Genomic DNA, 22,547 nt, shown 5'->3' with positions numbered 1-22,547 from the left:
CATCAAGATCCAGCCTGTAGATATGCCATTGGAAATGCAGAGGGCAGCACTGTTGCCCTATGTATTAGAGTACATTAAACAGAATTGTAATAAATATTTATTTCTTATCACGTGTTGTTTATTTTGTATTCCTAAAAACAGGTAAAATATTTTAATACTGCAAGGATTCTGGACGAAAGATTAAAAAAACAAACAAACAAACGTAACAGGATGAGAAGATTTATTACGAGACTGGACAGTGTCTATTGTATGTACAGGAGTTTATACAAGTCTTTTGCAAACACTGGTCCCGCTCAACATCGTCGTTGTCAACTGCGTTTCCTGAAATCCCCGCATTGGCGCCCAACTCAGTGATATAAATCTCGTCCCAGTCTTCTGGATGCCCTAGTGCATAAATGCTTTAAAAAAAAAAATGTTTGTATGAATGTATGTGTGGGTGTGAATCCATTGATTTGTCTGAAGGGCTAATATAGACGTTCCCTGTCCCAATCGCATTCTGCTTCTGACATTTCTTGTCTTACAAGCAAATCTTCTTCCATCTCTCTTTTCCCATAGTCTTCCCCATCGTCTACATCGCTCTCCATATCGTCCCTAAAACAAGAAGAAAGAGAACCAACTAAATTAAGTTTTACAGCTGTTTAAGATCTTAATTTTTATATTTATATTTACGTAATTGAGCTAAATTACAGCAGTTGATTTAAAATGTTTAAAAATCAGTTTTATAAAATATTAATCATGAATTTTTATCTAATAAAATGCATTCCTCCTTAATGAAATATTTTAATATGTAGTAAAATATATTTACGACATAATTCGGTACATATTGTCATTAGCGAAGCTTTTTATCCTTATCATTATTATAGTAGTTCATGGAAACAGGAAAACTCAAGTAAATCAAACATGAAATAAGAAAAGTCACCTAATTACGCAGAAATGTGAAGTTTAGAATATGAATATGTGAGGCGTACTATATTTATGAACATAAATATGGCAACATATTTAGCAGTTATTCAGATGGAAAAATATTTTGAGATTTGCAAATATTCTTCCTGTTCACTGATATCAATGCCAACTGAGAAATGCTTTTTAGAATATGTCAGATAAAAATTAACTAATCTGACATGTAGGTTTCATATGGATTTAAAATTGCAGTAATCGCTGCAAGTTGAATTTTTAGTGGTTTTAAGTTTCATAAAATTGCTAAGTAGAATATTTCTCGTGTTTATGCAAAATATGCAAAATTATCCAAATAAAAGATAAATAAAATATAATAATGTATTGTTAGTTATAATATGCTTGCTAAATATTTAAAATAATTTTAATATTTTAAGAAACAAATATTTAATTATGAAATTTTTAGAAACACTATTTGATTCTTTATATATAAAGTAACTAAGGTCATTCCAAATGGAGAGGTGATATATGTATGCATTTCGAATAGGAAATGAATTGGCTTTCTACTTCAGAGTTCGATCAGATAATCAGATTATTTATAACGATATATATATATATATATATATATATATATATATATATATATATATATATATATATATATATATATATATATATATATATATATATATATATATATATATATATATATATAGGAATTTATATATATATAGGAATTATGCAAAAACAATCGTTCCGATGAGGAAATGGAATCATTTGTTACAACAACGTTGATATTACTATGTTGTAATAATGTAATTAGCTATGGCAAAATATCTCCGCATCTCTATCAACTTTTTTGCGGAGTTAAAGGAAAGCCAGTTTGAGTTGTGAAACATTAATTTCTCCAAGGAAGATGTCATTAGAGAATAGGAAGATTTAAGAAAATCAACAGTTACAGAAAGGAAATCAAGAAGTCCAGACAGACAGGTTGGTGTCATTAGAGGAGCAACAAAACAAGAAATGAATGTGATAGAATGGAAATGAGAGATTTGTAGCCAAAGAAGATCAAAAGGAGGAGAAGATTCTAAGTGCAAAAACTCTCAGCATGGTATATTGGAGCAGATATATGCATTAATGTATCTTTGAGACAAAAAACGTAAAAGAGATTGGGAAAATTGAAGAAGCACTGCTCATTTCAATTTTCTTAATCTCTTGATTCCCAATCAATTTTCTTGAAGCACTATTCATCTCCTAACAAAAATTTGAATTTCTGTTAGGAGAACTGGAGGTTGAAATGAACATAACTGAAATTGGGACTAAGAGTATGTTTATTTGCGAAGTGAATCTGAAAATTATTTGAGAGGATTGCATTTATCCGCATGTAATATTTCGCTTGACAATTTTTTTCTTTTCTTTTCTTTCTTTTTTTCCCCTTAGAAGTTCAAATTGGAGATCAAGGAATATGTAATAATGGACTCCTAACTGAGCCGTGTACATGGAGAATTTAAGCCACTACTATGCAAACTTTGACTTCTGCAGCTCTCCCCACATACCGTTATTCACACTCCCTCATAGCACAACAGTCAGAACAACAGCAGCAAGATTATTGACTAACTGACTTGAAAGCAGCTTTTTAAGGTTCTGCCATTAGGTTCAGTCCAATAGACTATCTATAAGCCAGACTGCATAATAACCGTTTCAAAAGCTGTACTTTCCAGAATAAAAAGAAGTGCTAGATCTTTCCACAATAAACATTCCATCGCATGCTTTGCGGAGAATGGGAGCAAATTAATCTGGACTTTGCTTGGAATCCAAACATTGATTTTGGTCATTTCAGGTTTCCATTAAGCAAAGTGGTTGTATTACTCCAGGCAACTAAACTCATCTAAGGAAGCATAGTAACACAGTGGTTTTGAATTTCCTCTGAGGGGCGAAGATGTCACATCTTGACCCTTACATACGTTAGTTTGCTTCTAGATCGTTTCCTCCATCCTGATTACACTTTTGCAGGGCTTTACTGCAAGAAACCAAGCAAACAGAACACATTAGGAACGATACTATACACGAAGTTGCAGTGAGTTATTTAAGAGTTAATTAATAAGAATAAGAAATACCTTCCTCGATAAGGTTCCATGAGGCAAATCAGTTTCCGATAGAGCTCTTTTCGCCTCCAGCGATCTCGGTAATCCCCCGGGGCAGGCCATTCTTCTTTGGTCATGTATGGAATAGTTTCTCTATATACATTTGACGGCAGCGAGGACCATTTACGGTCATAAGTCAGATATTCGGCTGTTTAAAAGATAATAAAAAAATTAAAAGACGTTGTTAAATGATTGCTAAATACCTAAACGCTATCTAAATTTCCCGATAATTTTACATCAAAAGAAATAAAAACTAAGGAAAAAAGAAGAGGTAATTAAATAAGAAGGGAGAAAGAAAAACTTCGTACACAACAAAAATTATCTGGAGAGAGAGAGAGAGAGAGAGAGAGAGAGAGAGAGTTATGCACATTTGTTGGGCGATCCTACATACCAGGCTTTTGATATTGGCCTACTTCCAATTTTACCAGTAGATGCTGGCCTGGCGCACTACGAAAAGAAAAAAAAATCACTCGTTAGAAGTATCCACAAATTAGTCAAAATGAATTAGTGACCTTCACCATATCATTATTTTGCCTTTACATTTGCGAGAATTATTCATATTTCTTGGATATGTTTGAATATAAAGTATTTGTAAAATAACTTCGCGGAGATTGGTTATATACCTTTTAGATAAAGTTCCAGAGATCCAAAGGTTGAAAATAAAGTTATCGTTGACATGAGATCCAGATTGTCATAAACAATTATAGAATGACTGTTAAAATTTACAGGCATTGCGTAAATTTTAACAGGCATTTGTCATCTATGCCGGTCAAAACAGATATCTGAACAATGGCGAACAGTATAACTGTTTGAATCTGAACAAAGGCAACTGCAGCTATCACAAATAACAGCAAATCAAGAGGTTTTTGTCGGAATGTAAGACATCTCTCTGGACTTCTACTAACCCATGCATGGTAATGCTACGCTTCCCACAAAAATCTACTTTCGGAGAACCCTTCCTGAAGGGTAGGCGTAATATTATTTAAAAAAGTATGGTACTACTTTACTGCATACTGTCTGTTTTTGGGAAGTGGATTACTGTCCATAGTTCAAATGGTTCTACCTGAGCTTCTCGTACATGTACCCATGGTAACAATACTCTAAAGTTACATGTGTGTGTGTGTGGAACATCCACGAAGTTATTCTACAAGTCTAAAATTCAAAGATTACCGAACTTTACACATGAAAATGATTTTAGTACTCAATCATTGAGTTAACCTTATAAGCTAAGTGTTGAAAACTATTTATATATTCTAGTATTAAAGTTGATTAAGCATAGAAATGAGAAAAATATCAGTGGCTTTTCAGAACAGTCACCAGTTGGCTTCATATAAATCAAAGTATAATAAAAAAAATGAATAAGAAAGAAAGATCGGTGCATATTCATAAAGTTCTGTTTCAGAATTGACAAAATCTGTCACATAAAACTTTGGTATGTTTAAAATGGGGATACGAACAATGCAATTTAAAACATCTAATTGTTTTCCAAGATCCAAAGTGAAACGATATCAGGCGATGATGCTGAACATTGAGAATGCTTGTGGACTAACAAAACGGGCGAAAATATGGCACAAGGATGTCAATGTAAACAGGCTCATTGCGATCACTGAGCTAACCCAAACTATCAAAGATGTTCCACATCGTTCTTGTTCCTTAATTTTCAAACCCCGTAACCTCTTCCTCCTTTTCTTGTAGGATATTAAGGGATGAAGGTTTGATACATCGGAATTATAAAAAAATATCCCAAGACGGCAGAGTTGCAAATACAGTCCTGGTAGCAAGTGCGTTCATCAAAAAAGTGTAACTTGAGGGATAACCACAACAAGTTACAAGTGAACTACACGAAGGGAAAGGAAACAGAAAGTAAAAGTGTTTATTTTAGAAAAAATACAATCTAGAAAAATTTTAACTACATCTAATACATTTAAATATTCAACACTAAGTAACTAAATAAAATATATTATCAAAAAAGCAAAAACGGGTCTTATATTGACAAATATCATTATAAAGATCCAATGAATAAGATTACTATTTCGGGTAATACACAAATAATCGACTGAGTCTTTTGGAATAATTTTTAGGAGTGGCGGGGGGGGGGCGCCCAGACGCAAGCAGAATGGATGTGTCATCCATTCTCTTATTGTATCCTTATGCGAATCTGTTAACATCAAAATATATTAATAATATATATACTTTATGCTCAGTATAGATATTATTTGAAATGATGTTCTAATTTTTCTAAAAAAATAACTCTGAAAATATATGAATAATATATATTTCATCATCATCATCATCATCATCATCATACGTATCAAGGATTTAGGCCTAGTATGGCCTGTTCCGGCCTTAGAAGTCATCGTTGAATCGTTTAAGAGGACGTCCTGGTTTTCTTTTTCCTAATGGCTTGTACTGGCTTGTTTTGGTAATCTTTCTGTTTTCATTCTTAATATTCTTCATTCATAATATATATTTATTAATAATATATTAATAATACAGTTGACTTCATAACCTTAAGATAAATACCTCATGTAATAAATTTTTAGGTGTATTAAAATAACCAATCGAAGTTGTCTAATAATGTAAAATTACTTTTTATTTTTTTCGCATTTAGTGAAAAAAAATATAAACTTTTTTTATACGAAAAATAAAAGACAAAAAAGATCACCAAAAGCATCACGAGCCTCAGATTTTGTGAAAGCATTACATTGATAACTAATAACTCAGAATACTAAAATATTGCTTTATGCTCAGTATAGATATTATTTGAAATTATGCAATTAGCATAATTTCAAATTAGCAGCAACAAAAACTTGAAATTAGCAGCAACAAAACAGATAAATTTGAACCATTTATCTATTTTGTTGCTGCTAATTTCAAATGTCACTTAGAATTTATTTAATTTAAATTTCCGAAGCCTTTTAGTGTATTTGAAGATTATACCATCATCTGCATAACTTAAACAAATGAGTTTAATATTTCTGATTTTGATGTCCAATTTAATGTCACTTTCTTTCATAATGCGATTCATATCGCTGGTGAATAATAGTGGAGTAGCATGCACCCTTGTCTTACTTAATTTCACATTAAACTATCTTCCTGCATCTCCTTCAGTTTCAACTGCAGAAATGTAGATTATTTATTTCTCTGTATTATGTCCTAATTGCATCATATTATTACATTATATCTTGTCATTATGTCTTTCTTCAGATCCTCTTCTTCACCTATAGTCCCTGTAGACCCACTATAAAGTCCCAAGATCTCAAAATCCCACGACAGAAACATCCAATCCGGATGTTTCTGTCGTGGGATTTTGAAATCTATAAAACTTAAATGCAGTTATTTAAATGGTTACAACAAATAATTATTTGTCGTAAAGTAAAAATAGGGTCCTAAGAGTTCTATTGAGTGGCTACTGAGTGGCTACTTTATTAGGAACACTGGTAACTTTCTGACTAAGCCATCTTTAATTATTCGATATAGCTTTTCTAAAATAATATCTGCTTATTTTAATATTTCTGGTTATGTTATCTATCCCGTTTTTTCATATTACAGGTTCTTAACGACTTTACGTCCAATTACCTGAAATATATTCCCAAATTTATCCTGAAAATTTCTGCCACTGATCTCACTGAATACTTTTTAAGTAATTATTCCAGAATATCCTTACTGAATGATTATTTCTGATCCCTTATTTTTTCTTTCATTTCTAAGCTTTTTCCATAGCTTCCAAAACCAACTACCACCTTTCTGATATTCTTCGTAAAGTATTCCTATGATTTTTGTTGCGCTATTTTTACTCACAGCTATGCTTAGTTTTCTTAATTTTTTTTTTTCTATGAAAATTTCATTACACCTGTTGACTTACTTGCTAGGAACTTTCATCTTTTTGTCTGGGTTATCTACATTTTTTTGACATATTACAGAGTTCTTATTTTATTATTATAATAAAATAATAATAATATTATTTTTAATAATATTATTATTATATTATAATATTATAAAATTTATTTACGTATAAAGAGCTAATAAGCTTCATTTCGGCAATGAAAACATTACTTAAATTAAGGGGATATTAAATTAAATCCCACATAGTTTTAAAACCGAATAAGAAACTCAAAGATAAGAATCAGAGATCAGAGAGTTTCTTGCCGAATATATAGTGAATTATAAAGTATCGGCGAACACTAGCGTTAGCCAAATGTAGTGAACTATAAAGTATCGGCGAACACTAGCGTTAGCCAAATGCAAGTGATCCTAGTACATAGTACAATACTGGGCAGTCGTTGCAAAGGTGGAGGAAGAAGTTCAGACCGCTATTCATAGGTATTTTCCATAATGTAAAAACACATTTCCTAGGAAATGTATGCTGTTATTACATTATGGAGGGGTAATGACCTCCCTCCATAATGTAATAACAGCATACATTTCCTAGGAAATGTGTTTTTACATTATGGAAAATACCTAAGAATAGCGATCTGAACTTCTTCCTCCACCTTTGCAACGAGCTGCCCAGTATTGTACTATGTACTAGGATCACTTGCATTTGGCTAACGCTAGTGTTCGCCGATACTTTATAGTTCACTATATTCGGCAAGAAACTCTCTGATTCTTATCTTTGAGTTTCTTATTCGGTTTTAAAACTATGTGGGATTTAATATCCCCTTAATTTAAGTAATTATAAAATTTATAATAATAAATTTTCTTGGCTGAACCATTTAATGTTTTGCATCAGACTTCATGATTAGATCTTCAGGATTTAGATCTTGGATTTCAATTCTTTCCTAATAACATCTGTATAGTTTAGTCTTGTTAAAAAACAAAAGAACTTGCTTAGACATTTTTCAATGGAAAACTAATTTTTATCCTTCTCAAAAACCAAGAGTGATCAATCTCTGTTTGATATTCCCCTGTACAATTTGCGTTCTAGTTGTTCAATGTCTTTATTTTTTACTTTGCAGATTATGGGTTCGAATTCTACTACACCATGTATACTTGAGAAGGTGGTAAATGATTTTCATCGCCTGGTGCGACACTACCATTCTGCTTATTGGTGGTTTGAATTAGTTTGCAAAAGCAGCAGTATAGTTGACCCTTGAAGAACGCGGTGAACTGAGCGATCCACTTATACAGAGTTTTTTATGAATAAACATATTGGAAACATTTTTGGAGATTTGAGACAATTTGAAAAAACTCGCAGACGAACCACGTAGCTTAGAAATATCGAAAAAAATTAAGAAAAAGTTAGGTATGTCATGAATGCATAAAATATATCGGATGGTTCAAAATTCCACGTACAAACTTTGAAGGGAGATAGAAAACACCAAAATCAACCATATTTACATAGGAACGCATGACCAGAAGGTACTAACAGGGACACAAAGATACAGAAATAACACAAGGCAGCAAGTAGTGTAAAAAACTTTATTAGGCGTAACTGATCAGTTCAACAGTAGTTGGATACATAATATGGTAAACGAGGTGCATGTCTGCCATCTCAGCGTTTGAAAAACGACGCATGTTCTTCGTACGACGTCGAAAGCTTGAATGAGAACGCTCCAATTGCTCACCTGGAGCGCTCGCGAACAGCGCCACCTATCACTTTCCGATCATGCTTTTGGTTGATTTTGATGTTCTCTATCTCCATTCAAAGTTTGTACGTGGAATTTTGAACTACCCTGTATGTAGATACTCATCTAGTTTGTCATTTATTGCCATAAAATATACACAAGTCTATTATAAAAAGTTAAAATGTATCAAAACTGACGCTCACAAACACTTACAGACCGTACATGAGCCATTCGCAGTCGAGAGAAATGCAAACAAACGTAAAGATGCAGTGTTAAATCATAACTGCATAAAATTAACTGTTATTAATTAGCATAAATAAAAAATTATAACGACGATCCATTCATTAGTGTAGGCTACCGGGAAGCAATGTATCGATTACACTAGGCTACCATAAAGCAATTATATAGCTGCTTCTTCGTTATCAATGCATGAATCGTTATACCTGCAAATAATTATGAATTTCTTTTTTCAAATTATCTTTTCATTTTAGATGTCTAGTGTTAGTAGTAATACGTATAACATCTACAGTGTTCTGTATCAAAGAAGACAATATTGATGTAGATATCGGTATATATCAATAAATACAGTACAGTACTGCAAATGTATTTTCACTTCCTTATGATTTTCTTTAACAACCTTTTCTTTTCTCTAGCTTACTTGATTGTAAGAATATAGTATATATTCTTACAATCAAGTAAGCTAGAGAAAAGAAACGGTTGTTGATTGTAAGAATATAGTATATATACATACATACCATACAAAATATGTGTTAATCGACTGTTTATGTTATCGGTAGGGCTTCCAGTCAACAGTAGCCTATTAGTAGTTTAGTTTTTAGGGAGTCAAACGTTAAGGGCTTACGCGGATTTTCGAACAACGCTGGGATCAGCGCCCCTAACCCCTACGTTGTTCAAGGGTCAACTGTATTTGTTCTCTCCCCCACCCGCTTTCATAATCCCCGCACACATGAGTACAATGTATTCCCATAAAGCACGTGTATTGAAAAAATCCTTTTGTTCTCTCCATGGAGATTAGTCGCCCACATTTTGAACGGTATGGATTTTACATTGATTCCCATAGTTGAATTTAACACATTAAAACTACGATCTGCCACCATTGTAGATGTTTGCAGTTTAATGTTTAATGTTAAAGTAGGATATGAGATATTCGCGTTTAAGTGTATTGAAAGGAATGACATTTTTCATGAGCGTTACGGAATTTCGAAGCCAAAAGGCTAACTTAATTTTTTTTTTTTTTTTTTTTTTTTTTTTTTTTGTGCTATGATCTGATGACATTCATCAGTTACTTAGTCAACGCTGAAAGATGATTACGTGGCAAAGAACCTCATACTGAGCCGAAGGGTCAAAAAGCGACCGTCGATACTGCTGGCCAAACGTCTGCATCTCTCGAACAGTGCCTTGGGAACTTTCCGTATCCGAATCACATCCAGGCAGTCGGAAGGTCGCATAAGGGGCGATATCGTCTTCGTAATCTAAGAGAAAAATAAAAGAAAAGAGAATAAAATCTAAGAAAAGAACCAACAGAAATTACGAATATTCATTTACATCATATAGAACCATTTAGTATAGTTTACGTAGCTGATTCCATCCACAATTGAAACTTGTATTTATAATGAAAACTATACTATAGTATACTATTTAGCGATTAGGCTTAGCATAAAGTAGTTTTTCTTAAACTATAGTTGGAAAATTTTTAACGAAAAGTAAGTGCACCTACCCTAAAGGTTTCCGGAGGCTAATATATATATATATATATATAATTTTTTTTAATATGCTTCTCAACTCTAATATCAAATAATAATAAAACAAATGTACTAATACAAATTAGGTTATAAAAATAGTAAAACTTCTAACATATTTCATATTCCTTTATTTAAATATTTATTTTTACCAAAATAGGTGATGATCCGCAAAAGAGTTTTGCAGATCTCTGAAAAAATCAAAATCAAAAATTGTAGTCTTTGATTGATAAACCTACACGAGACTACAACTTCACCAATTCAGCCTTTATGCGGTGCTTGAATGTACAAAATGAAAATAAAATACTGAATGAGAATTAAATTATATTATCAATTCTAGAAAGTAAAATAAAATTAACAGTAATATTAGAAAGTAATTTAATATAGAAATTGTACTTCTATATATTTTACAATAACAATCCGAAAGTCATATTAGCCGTCGGATAAATCTCCGGATTTTTTTTTTTTCTCTCTCTCTCTCTCTCTCTCTCTCTATCTATCTGGGTTTCATGTGGTCTACAATTTCCCCACTATTACACGATCAATGTGGCATTTACCCTAGAATACTTGAGAAGTGATGACTCTCCTAAGACGTGCTTATTTCAAACATATTTTGTGTTATTAATATCCAAAGTATTATTATTATTATTATTATTATTATTATTATTATTATTATCTTGGGAGTCAAAATGGAGAAAAATGTTTAAGGAATCGAAAAACTGTCGCTGCATTTTTTTGACAAATCGCTATTTTCTATTCATATTCGGTTAATGACATACAATTCAGTTCATCACGCACACATGGACAGAATGATCAAGTTGGGAAACCTTTTGAGAAAAAAAAAATGCAATTAGCAAATACCTGAAAAAGCAGGTATTTGTTAGTCGTAATAAATGCCCTTCATTTATTACGACTCATGCTCAGATCAACCGATCTTTAAGTGAGAATAGTGCACGCTGTTATTGGGAAAATATTTTACACACACACACACACACACACACACACACACACACACACACACACACACACACACACACACACACACACACACACACACACACACACACACACACACACACACACACACACACACACACACATCAAACTTTTGTACCTAGACTATAAAAGTCTTAATATTACTATCCAGTGATAACCAATCTGATTTTGAAAACCTGCCTGCCTACCTATTGGACAGAAAAATCTTATTACAAAAGTGAAAATTATATTAGTTGTTTTCATTGCCAAATTTTTCCAAATATCTCTGCTGACATTCTTGGAGCAAAGCAAAGTAAAGCAAAATTAAACTGAACACAAGCACGTAGAACATTGTGATAAACATAGATGGAGGATTCATCAAACGACATTTCAGGATATTTTATTAATCTATGCTCAATGTGTCCGGGCGGTTAGTCTAGTGGCTTTGCGCTTTGCAACCATGTGCTTGGGGAAGGAGTGTCCTAGGTTCGATTCCCGTGGGAGACGTGAGGAGCTGAAGGATTTTCCTCAGCCATTGCCAAGCCGGTCTTGGGCGTGGAGTAGGGTGTTTTCCCCAGTTTATTCTGGGGTTTTTCATCCCACAAATAGGCAAACCGAACCTGTGAACATACAGGACACAGCCATAGGACAGCACGGCAAGGAGGGCAAGGGGACTCCACCTTGCTCATAGTCACTTTCCCCTAGTAGGGTAGCATAGCTTCCCCTACCATCCGTATGGATGAAAGGAAGCTAATCATCATCATCATCATGCTCAATGTGCATCGATTTCAACTATGCATTACACACTTACTAAGCTATTGCATACACGCTTTGTTTAGAAAATTGTTGTTGTCTAGAAACACTATGGTAATATTTCAGTGGAAGTAGGTTAGCATTATTACCGTTAACAAAGTAGATGATATGAGGTTTGTTGACAGATTTCTTCATTTGCTACAGTTCTCTCTCAGTACAAGGTATAAGTTTTGAAGCCGGTTTCTTTAGTAGGCCAAAACTTTTTAAATCGTGCTATTTGGGATTAGCCTGCATATATAGACAATATGATAATAAGGCAGTTCGTGCAAAAGGTGGAGTAAGCTCCGTTTGTTCTCATGTAGTTACCACTCTCAAGCACTCAAGTTTCTTACAGTAAAAGTGCATACAATCTAGTGTTGTATTATAAATTATATTAACATACAGACAGTAGTTACTGTAGAATTCTTCAAGGCATTTAATCGCGGCTCTACTGTATTTTATTATTCTACGTCGATACAGGCTATACTAACAGGGCAACTCAGTGTACTCACAGTTCTGTTGTTCCCCTTGCAACGCTTGCTCCTGTCCAGGAGGTTCTACGGTCGCCACAGGCACTTTAGGAACACAAGTTTGGTACATTGAATTGTCTCTCACTGGAAGGCTATCTACGTGTTTCTTTGGCACTTGATTCATCAAAGCTGCTCCATTTGGATTGATTCCTCTCCTCTGATATAAATCATCTTTAAAAAAGAAACGTATTAATTGAAATCACTTAGAAAGGTTGGTGAAATTGTATCTTTTAAGCTGTTTAGAGTTGATATTGATTATCTTCGTCATTTTGAGGCTCACCTGCATTGTGGCGTTTCTTGACACAAACGCAGACCGCTACTCCGATCACAACAGACAAGGCAATGATGGCGGCAACTACGGGAACGATAATATTAATGTCTTCCCAGATATTCAGATGTTCTCTGATTTCCTGTAAGACGATGGGGGCTACAGTCCCTGGAAGAGACAGATATGGTGAAATCAAAACTACACGGATTGTATTTAAAAACTGGATACTGCAAGTTCGTCTACACAACTGCTATACACTGTATTACAAAAACAAAAAATAAATAAAAATTAAAATAAAAATGTAAAAAAAAAATCGGCGAGATGTTAGGAGTTCTATATTTGCAGCTGCGAAAATGTAACAGCACTAACAAACATCTGGATAACTAATTAACTAGATAATGTGAAGATAAACTCCTATTTATGTGTTAAATAATAATAATTATTATTATTATTACGTAATAACCTCCAGGGAGTCCAAAGACTCATCAAGGGAGGACACCTACTCTACAAATCTCCGCTCCACCTTCATCATCCACCGCCGATCACAACTAGTCTCAACACCCGAGCCTCAGTTAAAACTTCATGGGCTACAGCATTGCCATTCATCACCTAAGCTTCCAACCGGTTTCGACCTTTATTGAGGTCTCGTCAGTGGGAGTCAGACCCAGAGGTGGTGACCAAAATAAGTACTTAAAATGTTTCATACATTTTAGCCTAATAATATTTTCACAGACAATCACAAACATCCATACCCATGGCGGGATTCCAACCCGCAGCCTTTTGGCTGGAGAGCGGATACGTTAACCGCTCAAAATGTTTCATACACTAACCGCTCGGCTAACCAGGCCGGCAACCGGTTCCGATCTTTTTTGAATGTTCAAGTACAGGTCAAACTCCAAAAACTCAGCGTTGTTCCCCTCAGTAACAGGCTCACCCCACCACCGAGCAGAGCCGCTCATTTGCTCATATGTCATTTTAGCGGTAACAGAACAGCTGTGCCTCAGTTATCTTCATAGGTAACATCATTGCCATTCATTACCCCCCTCCCCCAGGACCTGAGTGACAGCAACACCCGAGCCTCAGTTAAAACTTCATGGGCTACAGCATTGCCATTCATCACCTAAGCTTCCAACCGGTTTCGACCTTTATTGAGGTCTCGTCAGTGGGAGTCAGATCCAGAGGTGGTAACCAAAATAAGTACCTAAAATGTTTCATACATTTTAGCCTAAACATGTTTCGAGCCAGTTTCTCGATATAGTTTCTCGCTTCTGATTAAAATCTTTATCGGTTGTATCCAACTCCGTTCACCATAGGTTGATTTAATTAAAATGTAAATGTAAATTATCACGGAAAAAGACATGATAATTCCGCTTCTGACTTAAGACTGTTTTATTTTGCCAAAAGGAAGGCAGATTTTATCGTTGCGGTAGTGGTTTACAACGAGGTATCTAAGACTATGAGGGCTGTGTGACAAAGTGACAAAATCACACAGCCCACTTTGTTTCTTCGTCTTCTATCATCCCAAAATGAAGAGAAAACATAAGAAAGATTTTTTTTAAAAATTCCATAAATGTCGTAGTAGAAAAGGACATGCCTAAAATAGAGGATGCTGATACGGGCTTTCAGTGGATCCAGTAGCATCTGATCAGAAACAAACGCTTAATTGTATGCAAACCCCATCCTTTGCTTCCCGTCACACGAGATGCATCCTATGTTAATTTCAAATAACTCGTTTCTTTCTTTTTTTTTTAAAAAAAAAAAAACTCAGACTCAGTCTGAAGACACTGGATAAAAGAGCTGTTTTTTTCTTATCAGGAATGCAATAACTCATCCATTAGCTTCCATCTCTTAACAAACCACGGATATTCCCAACAAAAATGCAATCAATGAAGCATTCTATTTATTCCAATGACAAGGCAAGCCATTCAGTCCTTTGTTCATGCCACTTTACCTTTGACTTTTAGCATTAAACGAGCAATATGGGAAAAACTGTTCTGTAAAAACACACTTTACTATTTCAGGATTCATTGTAAATATAATATTATTATAACAGTTATTTTTAAAAGTTATTTTTGGAAATTCTTCACAATGATTAGCAATTACTCGAGTTGTAATTTATAATGAATTTTACTTTATATGTTGTACCAATGTACATATGTTAATTATATGTTAGGAATGAAAGTAATTACACCATTAATCCAGAAATATTATGTTTATCTATGAAACATCTTGAAATATATAAATATTTTCTAAATTATTAATTATTTTTATTTATTAAATTAATTAATTTAATTAATTAATTCATTTAATTAATTTATTTATTATTTGTAATAATAGTAATATTAAAAGAAATAGTTCAATACACCATTTTGAATTTCTGTTATTTACTTTATAATTAAAAGAAAAAAAAGTTGGTTGATCGAAGGGGTAATAAATCGACCGTGAGATGCGGTGATTGATTCATTCAATCCAATACCTTTGGAGGGCAATGGATGGCAATGCTGTAGCCAATGAAGTTCTAACTGAGGCTCGGCTATTGCTGTTACCCTCCTGCCATGATCAGAGCTTTAATAGCTCAATAACACTTTATCCCTACACTGTCCTCTACAGATAACGGGGAAGATGAAAAGATGCTTCTCCCCTTTAAGCCAGTCCTTATAAGGACTATAAGGTTGATCGAAGGTGTTCTATAGAACACCGTCATCGTTGATGAATATATATATTATGAGCGCATAAATTAAGTTAAATTTCCATAAAGTTGAATACCCATCGGGCTGTTCGGATCTACACCTCTCCATTAGATGAAACAATCAGAAGGAAGAATTTAGACCAGTGTTTCTCAAACTTTTTTTGACTACGGAACACTTCACAAATCCTGAAATTTTGACGGAACACCTTGGTTATTTTGTAATGTATAAATTAATAATTAATTGGTAATTTAGTTGATTTTTATTATAAATCAATAATTAATTATTGATTAATAATCAATTAAACCATCATTACATTAATTTGTACTGGCAAATTAATTTTAAAATGACAAATTCCAGAACTTCTCGCGGAACACCGATAAAGAACCACTGATTTAGACAATGTTTCCCTTTTCCTCAAAAATAATATATATATATATATAGGTTCTTCATCGAATCCATGCTGATGCAACGTTAAGGATAATGACATTCTGTAACACATGTTCCTAAATTATATTATTATTTTTTTTAAATCTTTCTTATATTTTCTCTTCATGCGGTTATACCTGAGTATTCTTATGCCTCGTTATATGAAACTGTTGAGTCTTTTAGCAAACATAATGCTTCATATACAGTTGGAAAGTTTAGGACCATCAAAATCCATAGAATACTCAGACCTTCAACGTGGTTTCCAACTAAAGTCTATCCCGATGCGAACAAATGAACAAGGTGTAATGTGCATTTTCGTATACTAGCGTTCTATCAATCAAAATTCTTCCTAAAACATTGCTGAACCCAATATTTTCATATCATGAGCCTCCGATCAATTGTTTCAATAGTTTTGTGAATTGCTTTTCTCGTATTATTGACAGAGGGATAAAATAACAACTGAAAAAATCTTTCTCCAACAATAGACATTAACATGAACAACAACAGGAATAACAAAAGTTCATGAAAGCGTTTTCAGAAATTATGATAAAAAATTGGTGAAGTATTTTAAACAAATACTCAAGCAGAAGTGGAAGACCACTTACCTCCAGTTAACGTAAGTGTGGCAACTTCGTACTCCGCCACTGTAGACCCTGCTCCGTTATGAGCAGTGACTCTGATGTTGTACCAGGTACCAGGTGACAGATCCCTAATCAAAATCCGCTCTTGATGTGGACTGGCATTGTTGGCTGCAGTACGCCAATCGCTTGTGTGAAGTCTTTTGTACCTTAAAACAAACGACTTAACAGGACATCCTCCATCATCCCATTTACTCAAGTGCAGTAAGATAGTCGTAGAATTCGGGATTGTGAAAACTTCTTTGGCGGGAGCGGTAGGGGCTGTAAAAGTCAAATAGTAGAGGTTTGACAGATGGAAGTAAGGAGGTTAAAAAAGCTGAGTTTGGAAATCATTTATGCTATTCTTCTGGTATTGCAAACATTTCGCCATCACAGTACTAACAGAAAACAGACGTTTACGATTACCATAATTCTATCGCAAACTCAAACATTATTTGACATAAAAATAGAATTCCCAAAAAAGAGGTAATATGATAATATATTTCAACTTATCTAATAAACAAATAACTTAAAATAAAAAATATCAAATGAAAATCTAAATAACATGTTATCAACTTAATTGTCTTAATAATAACAAATTAAAATCTCATTAGTATTAAAAAATAAATGGTGTATTAATTGATTCTAAAAAAAATTTAGAATTAAACAGTCATGGATCTCAAAAAATTAAATTAAAATTTAGGTATTTAAATTAAATGACTTTTTAAAATTTGCGTATAACAATAAAAGTAAAACTTAACTACTCACAAGCAAAGCATACTAACAAGCTGCATATTATTAGTATTCATATAATTAAATGGTTTATTAATATATTCTAATTTAAAATTTAGAATTTTTTAGTTATTGGCTTGAAGAATTAAATTTTATTAGCTAATTTAAAATTAATCATTTTAATAGCGATTTAATGATTTTTAAATAATTTTTAATACCAAAAATAATGAAAATGTTAAAAGTGTTTGTTAATATCCCTTTAATATCCCTAAAAATCTTAGAACAGTTCAAGTTCTAAGATTTTTGTATCTGGAATTTGTCCCTGAAAATGGCAACCTGGCACTTTTTGATTCCTTTTGTCTAAAATAGCACGAAACTCACCACTTCCGTCTGTTTTTCCGGCAACAATATCACTCGGTTCACCTTCACCAGCGTTACCGACAGCAGCAACATACATGAAGTATTTGGTGCCGCACTGCAAATTTTCCACAGTGAATGAGGTTGTTTTGGACGCTTTTACCTCTTCCCACTGACCAAATTCTCTCTTAAATCTGATTATGTAATCTAGAAAGAAAAAAAAAAGAATAAAACAATTTTTCTGTTAAGGTTACTATTTTATTTTATTTTAGTTTTTTATTTTTATTTATTTATTTTTGAATAGTACTCAAGTTTTTGATTACTGCATAGGATGCTTTCAAATAATTAAAATCAAAATTTATCTGAATGTAGCTGATTGTTACCTTTTGTTCTTGCTCTTCCTCTAGCATCCATAGTCCACGATACATGAAGCGAGGAGGAAGTGGTACTTCCTACTGTTACCGAGCTAGGAGGTTGTAGCACTAGAAAAATGAATGCAAACCTCAGTTTTTTAATTAGCAATAACCAATAAGATAAGCTATAGTACTAGTAAAAGTCTACCATTCCCTGTTTGAGCCTGCCAAACGTGTGTGTGTGTGTGTGTGTGTGTTCGTGCGTAAACACAGAAGCATTTTGGTGTAGTATGGCTGTAAATATCGTTTACAGCATGTTACTTGTTTACACGTTCTCAGATGGTTTGACTGTTTTGTAGAGGAAAATCATAAATCCCCCTCCTTTGTCCAAGACCGGTTAACTAAGCCTTCCTTGATGATGCCTAGATAATTGAGATTTGAACTAAGGCCGCTTTACCCGACCAAATGTTGTATGAAGAAAGAAGTCTGCCAAGGAGATACTTGAAGTTAACTAACTTAAAAATACATCTTAATAATAATAAAACACTAAACAAGTTAGAATGGAAATATCTAAAGGTCCGTCAGCAAGTTTAAAATGAGTTCTTTTTTGTTTCGATAAAAAAAGATGCCGAAAACTATTTCTTTAACTACTTGGTCCTCAACGTTTAAGAAACATGTGACAGGACTACCATCTTTTCGTATGCAATACTGTGTAGCATCATTTTGTGTTAACCAAAGTCGTCTCCAGGAATCATAGGAATTGGTAGTCCTGTTCATAGATAATTTGGACAAACATCGTATCTACGCATGCTTCATACCTACAATTCTCACCATATGATAAAAAATAATGCTCCAGAGCTGTGAACATATTGGCAACATTCTAGCGAGATCCTTACTTTTGTTGCCTCTTCCCAAAAATGAAACTCCATCTCGAGGATCATCGATTTACTTTAACAGAAGTCAGTGTGACTGCAGTTACAGTGATTTCCAGCGTAGAAATCCCTTGAGTGTGAAGTAGAGAAAATATGACATTCAAAAAAGTTAATTTGGGAACTTCTTGATGAGATTTAGTGTAAAATAAACGATACAGAGAGAGAGAGAGAGAGTACTTACCTTTATCATCTGCATGCTTAGCTTGTAAATGAAAACAGAAATATGTTAGAAACCTCTAGAAATACGTCCCAAAAAGCAGGAAGCAAAACTCACCTAAAACCTCATTGTAATTGACTGCACCAGACTTACCTCTCACTGTCAAGGAGAATCCAATTTCGTCAGCACCGTATTTGTTATCCGCTCGGCAAGTGTAATTTCCCGCGTAATCGTCGTCTATGCTACTAATTTCCAGAGACCCATTCATCAACACCCGAATACGCTGTTGATCCACTACAAGTGGATCCACTACAGATTTACCCCTGGAAAACAAAAATCACAACCAACCGGTTATAGCAATGCCACCTTTGAACTTATAAAACTATTCTCAGTAAGCACTTCAAAAACACCATGACGTCATTCTATTTGCAGCAAGCGCCATCTCATTACTTTGTTTTTGTACTGACAAATATTTTCAAATATTTAATTATTAATCTGTTTCACAACTATATCAGAGTACGTGAAATGTAACAAATAATGTAAAATTTATACTTGAAAGATTCAGTGTTTCAGCAAAAATATATTTCAAAAAACAGATAATTTAGAAAATATTTTTCAAACAACTAAGGTTATATTAATATATTAAATAAAAGAAGTATAATAAAAGAAATATTCGTATAATTTTATTTTATTTGCAAAGATTAATTATTTTAATAATTCGCAAAATATTTTTTGAAATAAATCAATGCAAATTGCTGTAAATTCATATGATAAAAGCTAAAGATATTAAGTAGAAAACGTTACTGTCCGACCACAGATCCGACACCCTAGTCTGGCAAGTCGCCAAGAAGAGTCAATTCAGTTTGAAGACGGAAAAGAAACAAGCTGATGTACGGATTGGTCACCAACACGCAAAATCACGTGCTTAATACGTAAAATTTTCCAACTGTTATACAAAAAAAAAAATTATAAAAAAAAAGTTAATTTTCCTACGTGTAATAATAAACAACTCATCCCACAAGTCGGATTGATTATCCTATTATCGGAATGGATTCTCCCTGTTCGGACATGCGCAGACGTGTCTAAGGGTCTCATATCTGTGGGCTTACAGGATAATAACAATTACAAGAGGAAAAAAAATCATTATCATGGAAGTTTCATTCAAGTATCATGACCATTATCATTGAAATTGTGTGACAGAGCGATAAAGAATAATAAAATAAGAACACAATTTTTAAAAAATTAACAGAAATTTTTAATCTGTTGTCCATTATTCGTTTCTTTCTTCTTTTCTCTTTCGATTTTTTTTCCCTTTTTTCTTTGAAAAAAGTAAGCAGTACAAATATGAAATGCTACGTGTGTAGGAGAGCTCGATCTGCCTATCACGAGCAAAACAATAAAAAACTTTCAAAATGAATTTTTTAAATTTTGTTTATTCATTTATTTTAAAAAAATAAAATAAAATAATAAATTTGTAGAAGACACCATCCCACACACAAATTAACTAAAATGGTAAGGTGTATTTAGTAAGATTATTCAGCACTTAAGGTTATAGTTGTTTATGATCTTAAAAATTAGATTCGGGTGTAAATTAGAAAGAAAAATTGTTCTAATATGCTGCAATTCGTGTTATAAAAGAGCTTCTTTGGAACATAAAGGCATGTGCAAAAGATTCGATGGTGTGAGACTTTTGAGAAGAATGATGATGAGAAGTGAGCATTAGCATTATCTTCCTCTGTTGGTTTTTTTCTGTAGATCGAAAACATCAGTGACTCAGATGGTATCGATAGAGCCTTTGAGTTGGAAAGACCTGGGTTTAAATCCCATGTAGGACGCAAATAACTCTTTATCAAGGTTTTTCAATTAAAGGTGAGTTATTCGGTCTCATACTGCGATAGAGGGGTTTTAAATCCCTGAAAATCGAGTTTTTAATCTCTCAAAACAAACAAATTAGTGACGTCAACACGCATATAGCAGACGTAACACATTCGCCCTTAAGGGGGGTGTGTGCAAAAAATGAGTGGTAAACCAGCTACATTAATTACATAACCCCCACCTAATTAGATGACTCATATGTAAGCAAGGGAGGCTATTCTTGCTAAATACTCCACGCCATTAAAGTTATATTCTACAAATAAATTCATTCTTTTGCTTTTTGCTGTACGGTATGCAAAGAAGTATCATGATTATTACATGCAATACGTGGTGTAACATGCATTTTTTCACTCTATTTTTTGATTGTTTTTTTTAATATAAAATTTATATATTTTATATTTTTTATATTACTATTTTTATTCTATATACTCTTGTTAAATTTAGTTCCAATAAAAAAATTAGAACTTTATATATATTATTTTTACATTTTGATTATTTAATACTTTAAAGTAATTTTAATAAAAATATTTATAATGTAATTTATTACATATTATTATTTAAGTAAAATTAATTAATTTATAAAAATAACTTTAAAAATATTATTTTAATTATTAACCCTTTAGGTATTTCAATAGCTAAAACATAAATAAATTGTATTTTGATATTGCTTGAATCTCTTCACTCAAGTAAATGACACTGAAGAGGATGATTTGGACATAGAAGAGGACATTACACCTGTTCTACCTACAAAGATTCCCCGACAGTTCGATGGTTCTCATGAGGAACAATCTAATGAAAGACGAAGAACATCGGGAGGTGAATTGGAAGATAATGTAACAACTCAACAAAATCATATCTCCCAAGACAGAAAAGAAAAGGTCCCTCCAGTTATCCTTCGAGATAAAGACAAATGGACCTCAGTCTCAAGATCCCTAGGAGAACATAATATCAATTTTTCCTGGGCAAGAAATACTGAAGAGGGTGTAAAGATCCACCCTACCACTGTCACTGATTATCGCTTGATGACGAAAATGTTTGACAACTCAAAACTGCCCTTCCACACCTTTGAGCTTGCAAGCGAGAAGAACTTAAAGGTAGTTCTAAGAGGAGTGGCTGAAGGCATCACAACTGATGAGATCACAGCTGACCTCATCAATCAAGGACTGACTCCAACCAAAGTCAGTAGAATGTTGAGGTCAGATAAAACACTAATGCCACTGGTGTTGGTCGAAATCTCCAACACACAAAAAAGCATCTATGAAGTAACGGACATCTGTAAACTTAAAATCACAACAGAACCTCTAAGGAAGAAGGCATCGGCAGGGCAGTGCCACAGATGCCAGAGGTTCGGGCATGCCCAAAAACTGTGCAGAGCTGCATATAGATGCCTAAAATGCGGTGAGGGTCATCAAACCAACTCCTGCACCAAACCCAGGTCGACACCTGCCTGTTGTGCCAACTGTAGAAGACCACACCCC

At 33.5% G+C, this 22,547-nt stretch overlaps 1 protein-coding gene across 3 annotated transcripts in view; it reads right to left on the bottom strand.

The window, feature by feature from the left end:
• Window positions 1-265: 265 nt before the first annotated feature.
• Window positions 266-22,547, bottom strand: part of LOC150103929 (cell adhesion molecule Dscam1-like) — a 563,926-nt gene continuing 541,644 nt past the window's right edge. Inside the window, exons 24-33 of one of the 3 annotated variants that reach the window (XM_090396609.1) lie at window positions 19,348-19,517; window positions 18,136-18,234; window positions 17,777-17,959; window positions 16,652-16,945; window positions 12,943-13,098; window positions 12,645-12,833; window positions 9,957-10,098; window positions 3,430-3,485; window positions 3,012-3,186; window positions 266-591 (exon numbers count right to left, since the gene is read on the bottom strand). In XM_090396609.1, the coding sequence (XP_090252735.1) occupies window positions 465-591; window positions 3,012-3,186; window positions 3,430-3,485; window positions 9,957-10,098; window positions 12,645-12,833; window positions 12,943-13,098; window positions 16,652-16,945; window positions 17,777-17,959; window positions 18,136-18,234; window positions 19,348-19,517 (1,591 nt within the window). In that variant the 3' untranslated portion in view covers window positions 266-464. Of the gene's footprint in view, window positions 592-3,011; window positions 3,187-3,429; window positions 3,486-9,912; window positions 10,099-12,644; window positions 12,834-12,942; window positions 13,099-16,651; window positions 16,946-17,776; window positions 17,960-18,135; window positions 18,235-19,347; window positions 19,518-22,547 lie in introns of those variants that run through there. The other 2 variants (XM_090396610.1, XR_016548664.1) reach the window with 2 other exon arrangements.

The sequence above is a fragment of the Typopeltis vanoorti genome, chromosome 8 (genome assembly GCF_054136105.1).
Source record: "Typopeltis vanoorti isolate ZY-2024b chromosome 8, IOZ_Tvanoo_1.0, whole genome shotgun sequence".
Lineage (NCBI taxonomy): Eukaryota > Metazoa > Arthropoda > Arachnida > Uropygi > Thelyphonidae > Typopeltis > Typopeltis vanoorti.
The sequence above is the reverse complement of the archived record's forward strand: the minus strand, read 5'-3'. Positions and strand labels throughout refer to the sequence as shown.